Source organism: Pseudomassariella vexata, assembly GCF_002105095.1.
Source record: "Pseudomassariella vexata strain CBS 129021 chromosome Unknown BCR38scaffold_6, whole genome shotgun sequence".
Lineage (NCBI taxonomy): Eukaryota > Fungi > Ascomycota > Sordariomycetes > Amphisphaeriales > Pseudomassariaceae > Pseudomassariella > Pseudomassariella vexata.
This window is the reverse complement of record NW_024467961.1, coordinates 72855-88835: the sequence shown is the minus strand read 5'-3', so window position 1 is coordinate 88835 and position 15981 is coordinate 72855. Positions and strand designations below refer to the sequence as shown.

General features: G+C 50.6%; 3 protein-coding genes across 3 annotated transcripts; 2 read left to right on the top strand and 1 right to left on the bottom strand.

Annotated features, from left to right (window-relative positions):
* Positions 1-390: 390 nt before the first annotated feature.
* BCR38DRAFT_512964 (Alpha/Beta hydrolase protein) lies at positions 391-1265 on the top strand (the record flags this gene model as incomplete). Its single annotated transcript, XM_040865052.1, has 1 exon — positions 391-1265. The coding sequence occupies exon 1, from the start codon at positions 519-521 to the stop codon at positions 1263-1265; it is 747 nt and encodes a 248-aa protein (XP_040715938.1). The 5' UTR covers positions 391-518.
* Positions 1266-7355: 6090 nt separating this feature from the next.
* BCR38DRAFT_184895 (uncharacterized protein) lies at positions 7356-8712 on the top strand. Its single transcript, XM_040853961.1, has one exon. The coding sequence runs from the start codon at positions 7483-7485 to the stop codon at positions 8599-8601; it is 1119 nt and encodes a 372-aa protein (XP_040715937.1). The 5' UTR covers positions 7356-7482; the 3' UTR covers positions 8602-8712.
* Positions 8713-9315: 603 nt separating this feature from the next.
* On the bottom strand, positions 9316-11162 carry BCR38DRAFT_390532 (uncharacterized protein). The gene is made up of 6 exons (XM_040857556.1): positions 10854-11162; positions 10445-10796; positions 10254-10371; positions 10120-10196; positions 10034-10058; positions 9316-9959 (listed from the first exon to the last, which is right to left on the bottom strand). Exons 1-6 carry the CDS (start codon positions 11022-11024, stop codon positions 9461-9463), a joined length of 1242 nt encoding a protein of 413 aa, XP_040715936.1. The 5' UTR covers positions 11025-11162; the 3' UTR covers positions 9316-9460.
* Positions 11163-15981: the final 4819 nt, after the last annotated feature.

The following is a 15981-nucleotide window of genomic DNA, read 5'->3' as shown; positions in this document are numbered from 1 at the left end:
GATTCAGCTACATGTTTCGGTTTTCGATCACAACTATCTTGAAATGTGGACTTAACGTGTTTATTTTTCCTCAGCTAACAATATTTGGATCGTCGCGGGCACCGGGTCATTGGCTTTTCGTGTCTAATAGAACGAAGTTGGAGCCTCCGCAAGCCTCCTACGAGACCAGCCGGCTCCGAGATACTTAGCAGAAGTAAGATCTGTGTAAGTACTCTTGGTAATCTCCGAGGACGTCGGTCTTACTGGCCAATCATGCAGCCAATAAACCAGCCGCTACGAGAACTCGTGAAACCCGATGATTCCGGGTTATCCCAATGCCATTGGCTTATATATTATCTTACCGCCCTCGGATCACACGTTGAGTCTTTGGTTTGTAATTTCAGAGCTGGCGGCCGAAGCTCACTACACTCATCCTAGATACACTACCCCCGAGCACAGAAAGGACATAAATAACGAATTAAACACTATCAATATCTCATCAACATATCCACCTCATTCGTATTCGTCTCGCCACCAAGATGTCCCTCTCATCCTGCTGCCTCACCGGCTTCACCTGGGACGGTACCCCCGCCGGTACCGTCGGCAAACTATGCAACAACGACACCTACATCGCCGGCAAAAACCCCTCGGCCGCCATCCTACTCGTCCACGACGCCTTCGGCTGGACCTTCCCTAACGTCCGCCTCCTAGCCGACCATTACGCGCGCGAAGCCGACGCGACGGTCTACGTGCCTGACTTCTTCGGCGGCGAGATCCTCTCGACACAGCTTTTGCTCGAGGGCCGCTATGAGGAGATCGGCATCGCTGATTTCATCAAGCGCAACGGGCGCGGAGTGCGCGAGCCCGAGATCTTCGACTGTGCGCGTGCTTTGAAGAAGAATTACGAAAAAGTCGGCGCGATCGGGTTTTGCTATGGGGGGTGGGCGTCTTTCCGATTGGGCGCGAGGGAGCATCAGCCGCCATTGGTGGATTGCATTAGTATAGGGCATCCGTCGTTGGTGGTGACGAAGGATATCGACGATGTGGCGGTGCCGGTGCAGATTTTGGCGTCCGAGATTGATCATATTTTTACGCCCGAGTTGAAGTTGTACAGTTTTGAGACGATTACTAAGGTGGGGTTACCGTTTGATTATCAGCATTTCTCTGGGGTGGAACATGGTTGTCTTGTGAGGGGAGATGAGAAGAAGGAAGGTGAGAGGGAGGCTATGGTTAGGGGGAAGAATGCTGCAGTTGCGTGGTTCAATCAGTTTTTGCATGCAAATTGATGATGCCTATTGAGCTTAAAAGGGGGGTTTACGGAAAATTGTCATCACATAGGCGTAGCATGTTAAATCACATCGGACTTATGGCAAGCTATTACAAAGCACAGAAATCATCGTGACTCTGATCTCCCCAAGTCCAAAGGAGTTAAGGCAGTCGACCATAAGGGCCTCAAATATAGAAACATGTACCTTTTGGCTACACATTTGGATCAGTTGCTGATACAACAGAGGCTTCGTTTCCGTAGCTCGTAGTATGCTTGCGCGGTGTTTGTACAATGAAAATAGGCTGTTTACGTCCTCGACTTACACAGCCTCCTTATTATATGTATTCACCTCACGGTTCCGAGGTCCTATGACGACTGCTACGAATGATATATCCCTATCACACAGCCTTGTGACATCTCAATCTGTTTCCAGTTTGGAGGCTTATCAGTTGATCTTCTTTATGCCTGTCTATACCGAACGCTCTAACTAGTTTCCGGCAATTAAGATCCCTCGCCTTATCTGCTTCAGCGGGAATAGTGCTGCCATATCTTCGAACCTGAAGTTACTAAGAACGCCCAAACGCAGGGCTCCCTTGAATTAGAAAGTTTCCTTTTATGCTAAAGACGGGGAAGCGAATAATCGCTGATAGGCCAGGTTCGCTGATCGTGACTCGGTTCGGTTTGGTTTTGTACATGTTGTGCTTAACAAGGTTCGACTGTGCCGACGTCATCACATCCAGCCACATAGTTCCCATACGCCTCATCAGTTCAGAAATACTCATGGTGGAGTCTGGGACTCTGGAATAGACTATAGTCCTCTTGGTCATTTGTAGCGATACGTTTGGGGCTAATGCTGGTGTCTTTTTTCCAAAATTCCCACACCCACTCGTGACGTATCATAGCCTATCATGAGACATATCCCACAGCTTGCCTCATAAGGTGGCCTTAATATCTCCTTGCTGGTCATACATGATAATTATCCGTATGTGTCAACCAAGCGACCCGGAAGCCTGTCCCTCGTCTCATCAAGCCATGGACTGCCCAAAGACCCAAGATGACAGCGGGCAACCCTTCCTCAGGCTCTAATCCTACGAAGTGATGGAAATAAGCCAGGCAATCCGGGCCAAAAAACCTGGCAAAAAGTTCATCTTCCAAATAATCGCCGTCAAGGAGCCATTGAAGTCGGAATCCATTGCCTTCATCAAGTGCATAGGCCCCGCTCTCAAGTGATGAACGTGCGTGACGTACCAAGTAAAGAGAGATGCCAGACGTCTTGGAGGATAACACTGACATGTCGAAAGGTAAGGTATTCCTTAGCCGTGATCTAGGTCTAATATGCCACCAACTTACTACCAACATCGACATGCACAGACTCGAGGAGATTAGTATGAGCCACTCCCTAGTCCAAGTCGAGATCGCAAGACTACACTTCAGCGAGGATATGGTAGTCCAGCCGGAGCCCTGGCTGTACGGTGATCTGATCATGAAGGTGACGAGAATCGACCGGCTGCCTATGATCCACTTGAAAACATTGTCGACGAAAAGCCAGCGGTGCAACATTCGTGGCATGCTAACTCGGACGCCGAATATACCTCTAAGCCATCGACGTAAGGCAGCCTAAGAGCGTTGGTATCAGGTGCAGATAAGCCACATTGGCCTATAGGTCTTATATAACCATTGGGCTCCAGTGGCTTTCCGGCACCTGGCCTATGCGAGGGTCAGCAATGCATAAATAGGCTGCTGTGACCCCCCTCTCTTGAGGAAGGGCTGCGATAAACTTGTCGTTATTGAGTCATCTACACTACACTGCTAGTACCCACCTGGTGACTGGCAACCGACTTCCCTCTAACACTTTTACTTCACAAAATACAACGAGAACAAGCTGTACCCGGCAGGCAACTTCCTGTGGCAAAGTACCGGAGGCTCAGGATTGCGTACGTGGCCATCTAGAAAGCATGACATTGGGTCTGGTGAAGGCCTATCGTGCACGTTTGCTTTCACGCATGTTCCGCGACCTGAACACTGGCCCATCCTGTCTTGCAAAGTCTTCCGTGTCGGATTGAAATCGGTCAACTTCTTCGAGAATAACCCTGCCCTTGATGTATCACAACGCACAGAGACAATGCCGTCAAATATAACAAATTTTGATATAATACAAGGATAGCCTGTCTTAAATATACATATCTCTTGAAGTCGTTAAATTACCGCGTCAATGTGGGCTGAATCTCCCTGGCATGCCCTTACTGACCAGCGGCCTGAGCTATATCTAAGTTTTTGGTCATGTTGACTGACGCGTCGTTGATTATCTCAAGTTCCGGACACGATATCAGGCAAGCCTAGGAAGGTTGTATCTTGAATACGGTTACAATGGAAGAAGTATCACGATAGTTTCTAGCCTAGCCTTAAGACCAAAGTCAATGTACGGCACGTCGTGGTCGTTCCAGAGGTTGACTTCACCTCTGCCAGCTTAGCTAGCCTTTCCTCCACAACAATGCGTACGGCTTGACAGAAGGCGATTGAGCGACCTCCCGTCCCCGCAGATGCTGTTGACTGATGAGGGAGAGCAGGCAGGTGAGTTGGTACTGCTCAAGGCCGACAAAGTTGTCAAGTTGTCGTCGTTTCCCAAATGGACGCGACGGCCGGTTGGGGCCACGTGCTCGCCGTCTTGGACAGTTGGCGCACTCTAGGTCGGCCACGGGCCTCTCTTTGGGTAGTTGTGTAGAGGAGCAGTCAAATTGTAGATACGGCAAAGCTCACAAGGAGGAGGGACAACACATTGCAAATGCGACGAGATTAGAATGCGGTTATGCCGTTTCTGGGAAGCGACAGCGGGGCCTACTTGTCGCGCACGCCAGGCGTTACAGGTAAGAGGTAAACGTATATCACCTGAAATAAAAGTCAAATGAGATATAGCACGTTTGGCGGGAGAATTATCATTTTGTTAGATAACAATAGAAAAGAAATTAATTCCTCGAGGAAGCTCCTGGCTGGAAGACGCGAATTTGTGATAGTTCATGTAGCTTGTCCAAAAATGTGCTAATTGCAATCATATACCATGTCAATCCAATAAAAGTAATTGTATGAGACTACGCGTCAATGCGAGGCTTCCACTGTTCCAAGACCCAGAGCGCGTCAGCGTTCGAATTTTGACTCCAACCTTGGCCCGGCCACGTGTATGGAAATTTTTGGAGAACGCGCTTCATGGCCCCCCTCCTCTCCCGTTCCGCCTGAGTCGCTGTGAACTATGAATTGACGCCACCCAATCTATCAGATGAAACAATCGACCAATCGTTCGACTCTGCAAAGAAATCTCCTAGGTTCCACGGACGGCAATTTCGCCTCTCGCCGTTCGATGGTAGACCACACGCTGTATGCTAATTCCATATTCCAGGGCTTAGAGTCAACAGTATGCAATGTTTGGCGTACCCTCATCACCCTCCGACTGTGCCAGATTTCGAGCTCGATAATTCATCTGGCATCTGCTGCACCTGCATAAGCCCAGGCACGAACTGTGATCAGAATGTACCTGATTTCTCGCGTCGTGGGAGGGATAGCTACGGCGTTCACTTTGCCTGGCCATTTTTCCAGCGTCCCAAGCAGCCCCTAGCGCGTTTTCAAGTTTGCTGGCGCGGCACTTAATTACACCCATACCCACACTTCTCGACGCCGTGAGTCTCCCGCCAGAACGAAAACCCTTGGTATATCATTGTGTGTCTGCGTACTCAATGTTTCGAGATATAACGCATGATTCATAGTTCACGACTGACATACGGCCCCCTTCAAGCCGCCTTTTCTGTTGCGGCCTTGGGCATTGATTACGACGGTTTGGTTGAGACCAGTGCAGTTTCGGTAGGCGTTGAGCCAGCTGGTAGCGCCCTTAAAACGGGGTTTCCGGCGGTTGGAGTCGTTTTTGAACATTACACAGACGGACCTATCAGTGATACTATCAGTGATAGTTTTGAGGCGACGGTGTATCACGTCAAGTACCTCGTATATGGTAAGGCACAGCATAATTGCTACAGTGCTTTCATGCGTGGCTTTGGCCGGATCTTGCAGACTCTACTGGCGATGTGGTATGGCCCGGCTGCGATAACGTAGCAGGTATCATCGGGCCGCTTTGAAAATCTGGACACATGAGCGGCCGCGGCAGCGAATATGCTGTTGAGCAGAAGTATTTACATCAGTTCCCAAGGCGACTATCCTATTCTGAAGACGTGGATTGTTCTCATGAACTCTCACATGACGCTTGCCCAAGGCGACTCCCAAGATTCACAGCCGCGTGACTGGGATCGCGAGGTAGTCGCATGCGTTGTCCAGTTGCCCGATCTCATGGTGAGCACCAGCCTATCCTGCAGCTCACCGGCAAGTGGTTGTTGACCCCATGACTGATCTATAACTAACAATCTCTAGTACGAAGCAGGGCTACTGCTCTAGACGACTGAATCGGCTACCGTGTCACGCGAAGAGTTGGCGCATCGTGTCTCGAACGCATTGCAGCAATGTCTTTCGATGCCAACGCGGGCTCACTGAGATTGGCTTTGACGGGTGATCAGAGTGGCCGTCCCTTGGATGCAGCTCAATTTCTGGAAGCGGTCGAGTTGACCAGACGAAGTTTAGCCACGGTGGAGGCTTTCCGTCGCGCGCTTCACATATACGTACACCAGAACCCTCCAGACATGCCATTGGACCCTTTGGACGAGTTATCCCAAGCGTCTCTTGACACTACTTTTAACCTCCCATTGATTCTAGACGCCATCGGCCCGGGTCCAATCTGGGTTGGGCCTTGGTGGTGATGGTATGTGAAACACGATCCCAAGATCGACCACAGTATCTTGTTTAGAGTTGGCAGAAGATACATTCTCTTGAACCTCACAACTCGATACTGGCCAGAAGGTCATGCAGCAGGTTTGAGCCATCGACGACACCGCCACTGCAAAGGGTGGATCCAAGGTGACTTGGCAAAATGTCCTGGGCCAGGAGGGCAATGAGACTATCTGCTTATGAGGTTCGCAAGGTCAGACCGAGTCGTTGGTACTAGTAGTGGATCCGAGATATACTAGAAGGCCACGCTTTCCAGTGTTCATGTCTTGTGCAAAGGGCCAACCCCTTTTGCCACAATAAATTACCACACCCGCTCCCCACCTGGAATCAAATTTGGATGCTGGTCGTTAAGATAGAGAAAAAAACAAAAATGAAAAATGTTGAATTAGGATGCCATCAAGCCACAACAACCGTTATCGGCTTTGATGACATAGAGCTGAATGGGGCACTGCAGCTGGATCTCAGTGCGTGGCCAAGCGCATACGCAAATTGTTTGTGTGTAGCGCCAAGAGCAGAGCAGCTCTAACAAGTCGTAGCTGGCACGAAAGAGGATATATGTTGCAAACACAAGGCCTCCCTAGCAAGGCTCGATGTTACAGGCACGACGGGACGAGAGTGGTGTTGTCAATATGCGGTATTATTGGGATGAGTCGAAGGCCACCGGATGTTTGACATATGTGGATCATAGTTGTACATGGTCTGCGTCTTGGACCGACTGTCGTCATTCATCTCGTTTCTTCGTCTCGCCTCTTTCCAGCACTCATATCTTAATTGCAGATTTCATGCCTTGCTTCTTTAGCCACAGCCACACAGCCCTTTCGTTGATCAAGTAATGATGTTCCTCAAGATACATAGTCAACCTTTCGGACTTCAATCGGCCGCTTTGCGCGTTGGCTTGACTGCTCGAAGCTAATGCTTAGGTCAGCCTCACAAGGCTCATTCTGACAGCACTGAGGGAGAGTGCGGGGCACTTGTTGAGAGCTAAGGCAACTTGCGACTTCTCCACGCACTACTAACTTCTCCGAAACACTTGACGTCACCCTCATTGCTTACGACGTTGCGAGGTCGAGCAGGTCTTCTCGGTGCGATGCGCGACGGACGCGAAACGGCTCTGCCGATCAACTTACTGGTCATTAAAGCTATCTCAACCACAGAAGGCATCCATCAATTCTGTTTCGGGACAAAGTTGAAGACCCAGCCCCTGTCAATACGCTGGAGTCCTATCAATCACAAGAGGGTTCTCGCCAAGGCGCCACGAGATTCAGCGTTCCATCGTCAAACATGACCACAAATAATCCACTCTTCATGTAACTCTTAGCCTCCTTAGTTGGGTGTCTATTGATCTTCCCCAGCTAACAAAGCGCTACTTTCAAGACCCGTCTCCCCACCTCAAGTGCTCAATTGGCCAACGTAACATGGCGCGCCGTCGAGCTCAGCCTGGGATTCCGTGGTGGGTCGCTGTGCCAGCCTTTGTGCTCTGCTGTCCGGTTTGGATGCCCATCTGGGTCTGCTTCAAAACGACCGCCTGTTGCCGCGATTGCCAACGGGCTGCCTCAAGGAAATGCTCAGATGTCCGCCGTGCTCGCCAACGAACCAAATTCGAGCGTCTCGTTTGGGAAAGCAAGTTGCCGCCGTCCCAACCCATCATTCGCGATGATGCGCAACCCGTGACATTGGCCTCCAAAACGTCGTTTTTACACTTGCCACTGGAGATTCGCTCGTACATATACGAGCTTGCACTTGGCGGCCCAGCAATTGTTCAGCCCAAGTTCAAAGCCTCGATGCGCGGCTCACGTCCGACGACCTGGCAACTAGCACAGCATATTCGTGACGACGAAGAACTCCCGAGCTCCGCACTGTGTCGCATTATCACTACGGGTGGATCAGGCCTATCACAAATCATCACGATAAGAGATCACAGCTGCAGGGCAGGTTATTTAATTCCCGCCATGATTTATGACGGCAGTCGGTTGGATACAACGCAGGGTTACATTCTACGGGTGATGGGCCAACCAGTGGCGCCACATATCCGTGCGATGCTCACCTGCCGCAAGGTTTACGACGACGTTCTGCACAGGCTGTACGCAGATAGTACCATCTCATTGTTCGGCGCCGAGATGGTGCACTACTTCACTCGGAACGCGAGTCCGGAGGGTTTGCGGCGGGTGCGTTACGTTCATGTGGCTCTGGTCATTGCATCGAAACAATGGGAGACGGCAAAGAGCAAGAGTGCTGTCGAGACTGCATTGTGCAGCATCAGTGAGACGTTCACCGGCTTACGAGAGCTTGACGTCGAGATAGTGCTGATGTGGAGTCAGCCCAACAAGCCGCACCAGTTCTGGACCTGGCTTAAGGATGAGTTGTCTCGACACTCGCGAGGCCTCGACAAATTTGTGATGAAGATAGCAGTCTACCGTTCTGGACAACCCCGACGGGATACAGATGTGCCCAGATTTGAACGCCTGAAGGGTTGGGATGAAAACGAGTATTCGGCACTGAAAGCGGCAGTGACTAGTCCAGTCGCAATAACTTGAATTATTAAACACCACTTGTATAGTAGATAGTCGCATAAAACGTCGCCTAGAAATCAAAGGCGTTTCTTTATTCATACGATACCACATTGAAAGTAAGGCAAGGTAGGTAGTACCCTGCCAGCATGGATAGCATAGTAACCGCGCGCCTAATATCGGCTCTGGACTAAGATCTTCGTAAGGGAGCTAGCCTTCGAGCAGGTTGCAGGTGACGGGGTGTAGGATTAGTTGGCGGGAGATATAATTTTTTTGGGCCACCTAATTAACCGGGGTGACGGTACATATGTGGACTGAACACATAGGGTTTGAATGTCACGGTAACTTCAAAACTATTTTCCCAGACGTGGAAATCTAGAGCACATGTAGTAGCTGGAGGTCCTGGGATTTCCCTTTCCTGTAACTAATTTTGCTGAATTGGGGTGTACGCTGGGCATGTCGTGCACATAGTGTCCACGTATGTACCGTACCCCCGTCATCTGGAACCTTGCCTTCGAGGAACCAGAATTCCCTAGGACTGAACGAGGTCGTCGGGGGTGGATATTTTCGTTGGTTTCTTCTGGGATACCCCCACCACCCTGTTGCCCGGCGAGCCTCCCGGCTACGGGTCAGCTAACCCGGGTTTCCTTGCTATACTCATAGTTGTACTTCGTAGAAATCTTAGCTTCAAGTTTGATAAAATTGACCAAATTCACACTATATGTCAGGTAACCCTCCACTCCCGGCTTGCCTACAAAAGAAATAATTTCAATCAAGATAGCCCATTGATTTTTTCCTATCGTATAAAACGTATTTTGAACCTTGCCTTTTCTTCCTGCCTCTTGCTCTGAGGTATTGACTTCGATTACAAAATAAAATCCTCCTCCTATACACGCGCCGGTCTCCTCGGTGGCGGCCACAACGCCGTCTCCCCACTTGGTGCAGCCGCGGGTTCCGCCCACGGTTCATAATGCGAGTCCTCATCCACATGCGAGCCCACGTCCGTATGGGCCGACAGTGGCCATCCGTCACCAGGCTGGAGCGGCCCTGTGTGCGAGGCTTTTATCGCGCGGTCGACTTCGGAAGGCGAGTATGATGTGTGAGGTTCCCACGCTTGCCCTATGGTATCGGCTGCCGCCTCTTCCGGGATTTTGCGCAGGGCAAAGGACTCGACGGGTGCCTTTTTGGTGTCATCGTGGGCGGCGCTGGTGATGGTTGATGAGGCGCGTTTTCCGTCGACGTTGCTGCGCCATCCGCCGGTGGTTCTCCCAGCTTCGGTATCGCCCAATTTCCTTGATGTAAGGGAGCTGTGGATCTCGCGGAGGAAGGGCCGGAGGATAGGGATGCACTGCACGATTATGGTGCCGCAGATTTCGGCCGAGTACCTGTGGTAAGCGGAGTTAGTGGCTGCTGCTTTTGAACATCTCCCCGAAGTTGTGTAAGAGGAGAGATAACTGACCAGACCATAGACTGGCCGTTTCGCCCTGCGAATATGATGTCAGCATGATAACCAGCAGAGTGACGGTGGACGAGTGCTTCACTCACACATATACCACGCGTCGTGGACGTGCATTATCGGTTTAGACTTCCAGACAGTCCGCACAGCAGAAATAATAGCAACCCTGTCCAACGAGTCAGACCCAATCATTCCTCTCTCAGTCCTGTATGCCTCAACTTACAACAGCCCCAAGCTCATTGTAACGCAAAGAGCGGCCTTTTCATATCGTTTGATATTTAAACGCCATGTGATCAGCCAGGGGAACAGCGCAAAAACGAAATCCATAATGATATTGTAGGCTAGTGACATGAAATGTCAGTATTCCCAAAGTTCTCTCGCGCGCGCAGGCGCCCTACAAATCCAGTCACTTACTATTGCCACCTTCTTTGAAATCATCGGCGAAGGTTGCGTTGATGCAGAAGCCTGGAATCCTGTACCACACCTGGTAGCTGGCCTCGTCGCAATACCTCGCCCATTGGAAGACCATCTTGACAGCCATGTAGGCGTTCATGGTGGCTATGCAGAACCACAAGATGTACTGTTGCCAGCGATTGCTCATCCTGAGTAAAGTCACGGCGAAGGCGGTTTTAGTCCATGTTTGGCCGAGAAGAGTACCACATGATGAAATGTTGATGAGAATGTGCATCCGGTCGTCCCACTTGTCCACCACGTAACCTGTCGCAAACTCGTAGGAAATAAGGGCGTCGTTCATAAGTAGTATTATCTATGAAATGATTAGTATGAAATAGCGGGACGTCGTGATAAAGTTGGTGCGGCATACCCAGGATATCACAAGAATGTGATCATCATACCACAGCCCATGGCCTCGGGTGAGCTTGCACCAGAGCCGAAGACTCAAGAAAAGAGTCGCACCGCTGAATAAGGTCCATAGCCCTGCATTGACCTCTCTTTCGGGCGAAATATAATGATGTTCGGCTCGAGGGGAAATCATCGTCACATACTGGCTGGCACGAACAGAAATCGAAAAGTGACGAAAGTTCTGTTGCGGAATTCAAAGGCAGAACGAACGTTCAAGGGATGAAGCAGGGGCAACTCGTGGTATTTTGTTCTACTGAGGGGCATACCAAGGATCACGAATCCGTCATTCGTCTCGAAACGGTCAAAGTGTTTGCTTGCCCGCTATAGCACGTCCACCCCCACATGCCGGTATTGTTCATTATCTCCGATGCTACACAATCTGAGAAGCTCCTTGCTTGCCCGAGCTGCTAGGCCACGCTTCACCAGTAACCAGCTGCCCCGTTTTCGAGCAAACCCGCATGACTGGGGTTTCCCATGTTCGTTGCCGTGAATCACGAATTTTCACCACGGACTGCCACGAATTGGGACCCGGGACCGACCTGGGCCATCGCAGCGAAGAAAAGACTGCTCAAAGTAATATGGGGGAGTTTGCTTTGGAGGTGACGCCTGAGCGTAAAGGGTAGTCATTGACTGTGCCGTCGAATACAAAAGGGGCCCCCACCGAAATATGCCGGGATCAAGTTTCAAAAATATTGCGAAAGCATCCGCCAATCAGCCAATCTTATGTGATGGCCGGGATCCAGGGCTGAGCCAACGAACAATTTGGAAAAGGCCGCATCCAGAACAGCTGTTATCTAAACGACGGATTGCTGATAAAATGTTCCGCGAATCATCAATCGAAAATGTCCACGTTTGACCGAGAACCGAATAATGCCCGCTGGCGATGTCTGCCTCTAAAGTTTGTACAACGTGACCGTAGCGCACATATCAAGAGGCTTGCTCTGATGTGCTCTTGCGCGCATCAGTCACACAGTCTTAGCTCAGTTCAGTTGTTTCTCCGTGATCGGATCACGGTGATCACGATGAACACGTATAAGTGTTTTCAATAGTTGGTCACATCATATTAGGTTTGCTTGCTTGTATAAGTGAATCTTGGCCCAATCCACTTGTTCGCGGGAAGCCAGAATGTGACGAAATCTATAGATATTTATGTCAGTTACATGTGATATACCGTAATCGTTAAGGTAGGTTAGTCCGAGGTTCGGGGAACGGAAGATTCCCCCGAGGCTTAGAATGACTATTTTTGCAAATTTCGTTTTGGCATTGTAGCATCTTTGATTGTTGTGGTAAAAACTGCAGGGTACTTAGATGCCGTCATATAATGGGCTCTGGTTGTTTGCTATCAAATATTGGACTAATTGTGCAAATTGTATTGCATTGAAAGTGCGATAATTTTTGTAGACTTTCCAAGGAGTGAACTGTGGTCACAACGGCCTTACATAGAAATGAAGGATGCCTGCCCCACAGGCAGAAATTGTGTGGTGCTTTGGGTGGTAGTCACATTGGCCCATAACGTACGGTAGGTGGCCATATGTCCTCACAAGCTGGCGATTCGGCGTCATGGCCTTGAAGGTCCACCATCAGACTGCCAGAAAAACGTGCAAATACCCACATGTTCGGTATCGCCTTTTGACTTATGTTAACAGTGGCTGTGAGCAGTGCATTGTATGCCCTCTATGTGTGAGATGGTTGGTCACATCGACTGTGTTCTTGGCAGCTTGTTTAAATACAACATCTAGTACAGGCTGCGAACTGTTCGATGGGTGACGGTTGATTTGTTGCCAGAATGAGTGTCATCGGGAAATGATGTGAATCTCCTTCACCAACATTGAACCAAAGGGCGGTAATGAACCGTCCTATTGTGTCAATGTGAACAAATATATAACGTGAATGTACACCGAGCTGGCCATGACACCGAGCTGGCCACTTTCATGCGCCAACGCGACCGACCAACTTAATGTTTGATTTCTCAACAACCAATTATGGCAAAATCATACAACGAAGCAGACTTAATGCTAGCCCTTCAAGCTCTCAAAAATGACCAAAAACTTAGTCTCCGACAAGCGGCAAAAACGTACCAAGTCCCCCGAAGCACCCTCCAAACGCGTAAAAACGGCGTACCTTTCCGACGCGATATTCTGCCCAATTCACGAACTATGACAGAATTAGAAGAGGAGGTCATTATCAAGCATATACTGGACTTAGATGCACGAGCGTTTCCGCCCCGGATTGCTGATGTGGAAGCAATGGCAAATTCTATCCGCGCGACACGTAACGCAGGGCCCATTGGAACGCGCTGGGCCTCGAGGTTCGTCGCACGTCGCAAAGAGTTGAAAACTCGTTGGAACCGTCCTTACGATTACCAAAGGGCCCAATGCGAAGATCCAAAGCTTATTGCAACCCGACCGTGGGTATCAAAGACGCCACAGAACCCGATAGAGGCTCATGCACAGTCTGCTTTTTTGAAAAAGCGCATCTCCGAGCATCAGAATAGCTCTCCGACGAATATTTTCTCAGCTGTCGACCAGTTTGCGAAGGGAGCAAAAATGATAATGCACGAGCTCGCCCTCTTACGGGCCGAGTGCGCTGAGCTTCGAGAGGCAAATAAGATGCTAAGCCGGCGCCGGAGGACTAAAAAATGCAATTACGGGAAGGAGAATCACTTATTTTCCAAGAAGGACAGGACCTAGGGGACTCTAGGGAGTTGGCGACGCAGATACAGCAAGAAGAGCGCCGAAATGGTGGTCGCGCAAAGCGTGTTGAAACGCGCCCGAGGCGCTGTGGTATTTGCAACGGGACTGGGCATAATGCGCGAACTTGTAAGATCGCATTGCCATCTTCTGGAGAGGAAGATTCAGAGTAGTTTCAATTGATTTACCGCGTTGTGGTTTTACTATCGTAAAATTTCTATGCGAGGTTATGTAAGGGTGGCCAGCTCGGTGTACATTCACGTTACTTTACTAAATTTAATAGAAATCAGTTAATTATATAACGTAGTCCACGGTCCAATTACACACTTCGGCAGATTTTCGTACGCTACCACTTTGACCTGCGGTTTTTCACCACATAACTATGGTTGGTTCTTGGAATGAAAGTGATATGATTCTAGAATTACATGCGCTTCAATCTGATCCAAAATTATATTATTATTATTAAATACGCCGTAGGCTCGAAGCCCCCGGTACCTCTACTAGTACTCCCGTATGTCAAACCGTGCCCTAATGGCTGGACTAAATACATACGCTGCGTCGTCGGTTCGCCCTATTGGCGACTGCGTTGCGTTCACTACCATACTACGTTGGTTCTCAACCTACCAACAAAGTCCCCCCTGAGAAGATCGATGCTATCTGGGCCTTGAAGCTGTCCGACCCGTCCCTAGCAGCCACCTTACAATAGTCCCACTAACTACTGGCTCTCCTGTTGCTGTTGCGAGGTCTCTGCGAGAGTATAGTGGCCGTGGTGCGATAGCGGCCCGTAATCGTTCCCTCGGTCCTTCCAACAGCCCGCAAAAGAGGATTACGTGCTCTGTCGTCTCAGGGGCGTCGCCACAGCGGCATAGCGGCGAGTACACGCCAAAAGCCCCTGTCTTGAATAAGAAGGCTGCTAGTCCTATTTTTTCCGTCCTGATCTGGCACTAAGATAGAGGTCTAGTGGCGGGATTGCTGCTTCTGCTTCCAGGTGGCGAACCGGCGTCGCTTTGTGGGCGCCACAGACTACCCGGAGGCACTCGTTCTGTATCCCCATCAGGCTCTTAGCTGGCCCTGCCGGTTCCTCACTTATAGTATGCCACGCAGTCGCCCCGAAGGCGATCACGCTACGGATAACCACCGTATATAACAGCCTCGCCCGTATAAGATCGCAGCCCCACGACATATTGACTAGCTTTGTCAGGGCTAGCTTTTGAGTTGCCATTTTTGTTTTAACACGCTCAACATGGGCGTGCCACGTCAGTTTGCGGTCGAACCAGACTCCTAGGAACCTCGCTGAGACTACCGGCGACACTGTGGCGTCCCCAAGGCGAATACTTTGCGGCAAGGGCTCTCGGGCCCTAGTAAAGTGCATTAGCTCACTCTTGTCAGGGGCGAACTCCATCCCGTGCCTCACTGCCCACCGCTGACACGTAGCCCATGCGCCCTCCAATCGGCGGCAGGTCGTGTCTGGATCGGTGCCGACGCTTAGCAGGTTCGTGTCGTCCGCGAACCCGACTACCAAAAGTAGTGGGTGCTGCTCCGCTAGCTCCTCGTACAGCGTTGAAATGTATAATATAAACAGTATCGGGGATAGCGGTGACCCCTGGGGGACGCCAGCTCGTAGGGGGATTGGCTCTGACTCCTTGCCGTCGAACCGGAGGCGTACCGTCCTATCCTCCACGAAGCTGCGTACCCACTCCTGAACCCACTCCGGGTAGCCTTTCCGGGCTAATATGGAAATCAGCCGTCTGTAATTGACCGTATCGAATGCCCCCTTGATGTCCAGCTGTAGCAGCGAGGCGATGCCCCCGCGTCTCCACGCCGTATAGACCACGTCCTCAACTATACGTATTGCCAGTTCGGTGGACCTCCCAGCGCGGTTACCCATTTGGCCGTTTGGTAGTAGGCCAGCCGCCTCAGCTACTTTGGTGATACGCTGGCTCATCGCCGTCTCTATTACCTTCCCTACCGTGCTAAGCAGGGCAATGGGGCGCCAGCCGCCAGGGGTCTGCTTCTGAGCTGTCGTTTTATTAGGCTTAGGGATAACAACCACCCTCGCTGAGCGGAAGCGCTCCGGGTAGTACCCCAGCCTAAAGCTAGCTGTTGCCAGATCCGCTAGGATCTCCCATAGGGGTTCAGCGCAGGCCTTTAGCAGGCCAGTGGGGATCAGGTCGTCGCCGGGAGCCTTCCAAGCAGCCGTTCCTTTGATGATAGACTCGATATCCATTGTGTTCACCTCCCTAGGGACGTTCAGCTCTGGTCTTGTCTGTAATAGGCCGCGATCGAGGTCCGATAGATCTATACACGGGTCTGGGAAGAACCTCTCAGCTAGTAATTTTGCCTTCTCGTCATGTGTACGTGCCGTAAGCGTGTCGCCGGCGTCCCTCCGGAGATCTGGCA

Excerpts from the sequence above, each read along its gene's own strand:
- BCR38DRAFT_390532 (XM_040857556.1), bottom strand. The coding sequence starts at position 11,024 with ATGATTTCCCCTCGAGCCGAACATCATTATATTTCGCCCGAAAGAGAG. Across the intron at positions 10,797-10,853 it reads ACATTCTTGTGATATCCTGG|ATAATACTACTTATGAACGA; the intron begins GTATGCCGCACC and ends ATCATTTCATAG. Across the intron at positions 10,197-10,253 it reads ACAATGAGCTTGGGGCTGTT|GGTTGCTATTATTTCTGCTG; the intron begins GTAAGTTGAGGC and ends CTCGTTGGACAG.
- BCR38DRAFT_184895 (XM_040853961.1), top strand. The coding sequence starts at position 7,483 with ATGGCGCGCCGTCGAGCTCAGCCTGGGATTCCGTGGTGGGTCGCTGTG.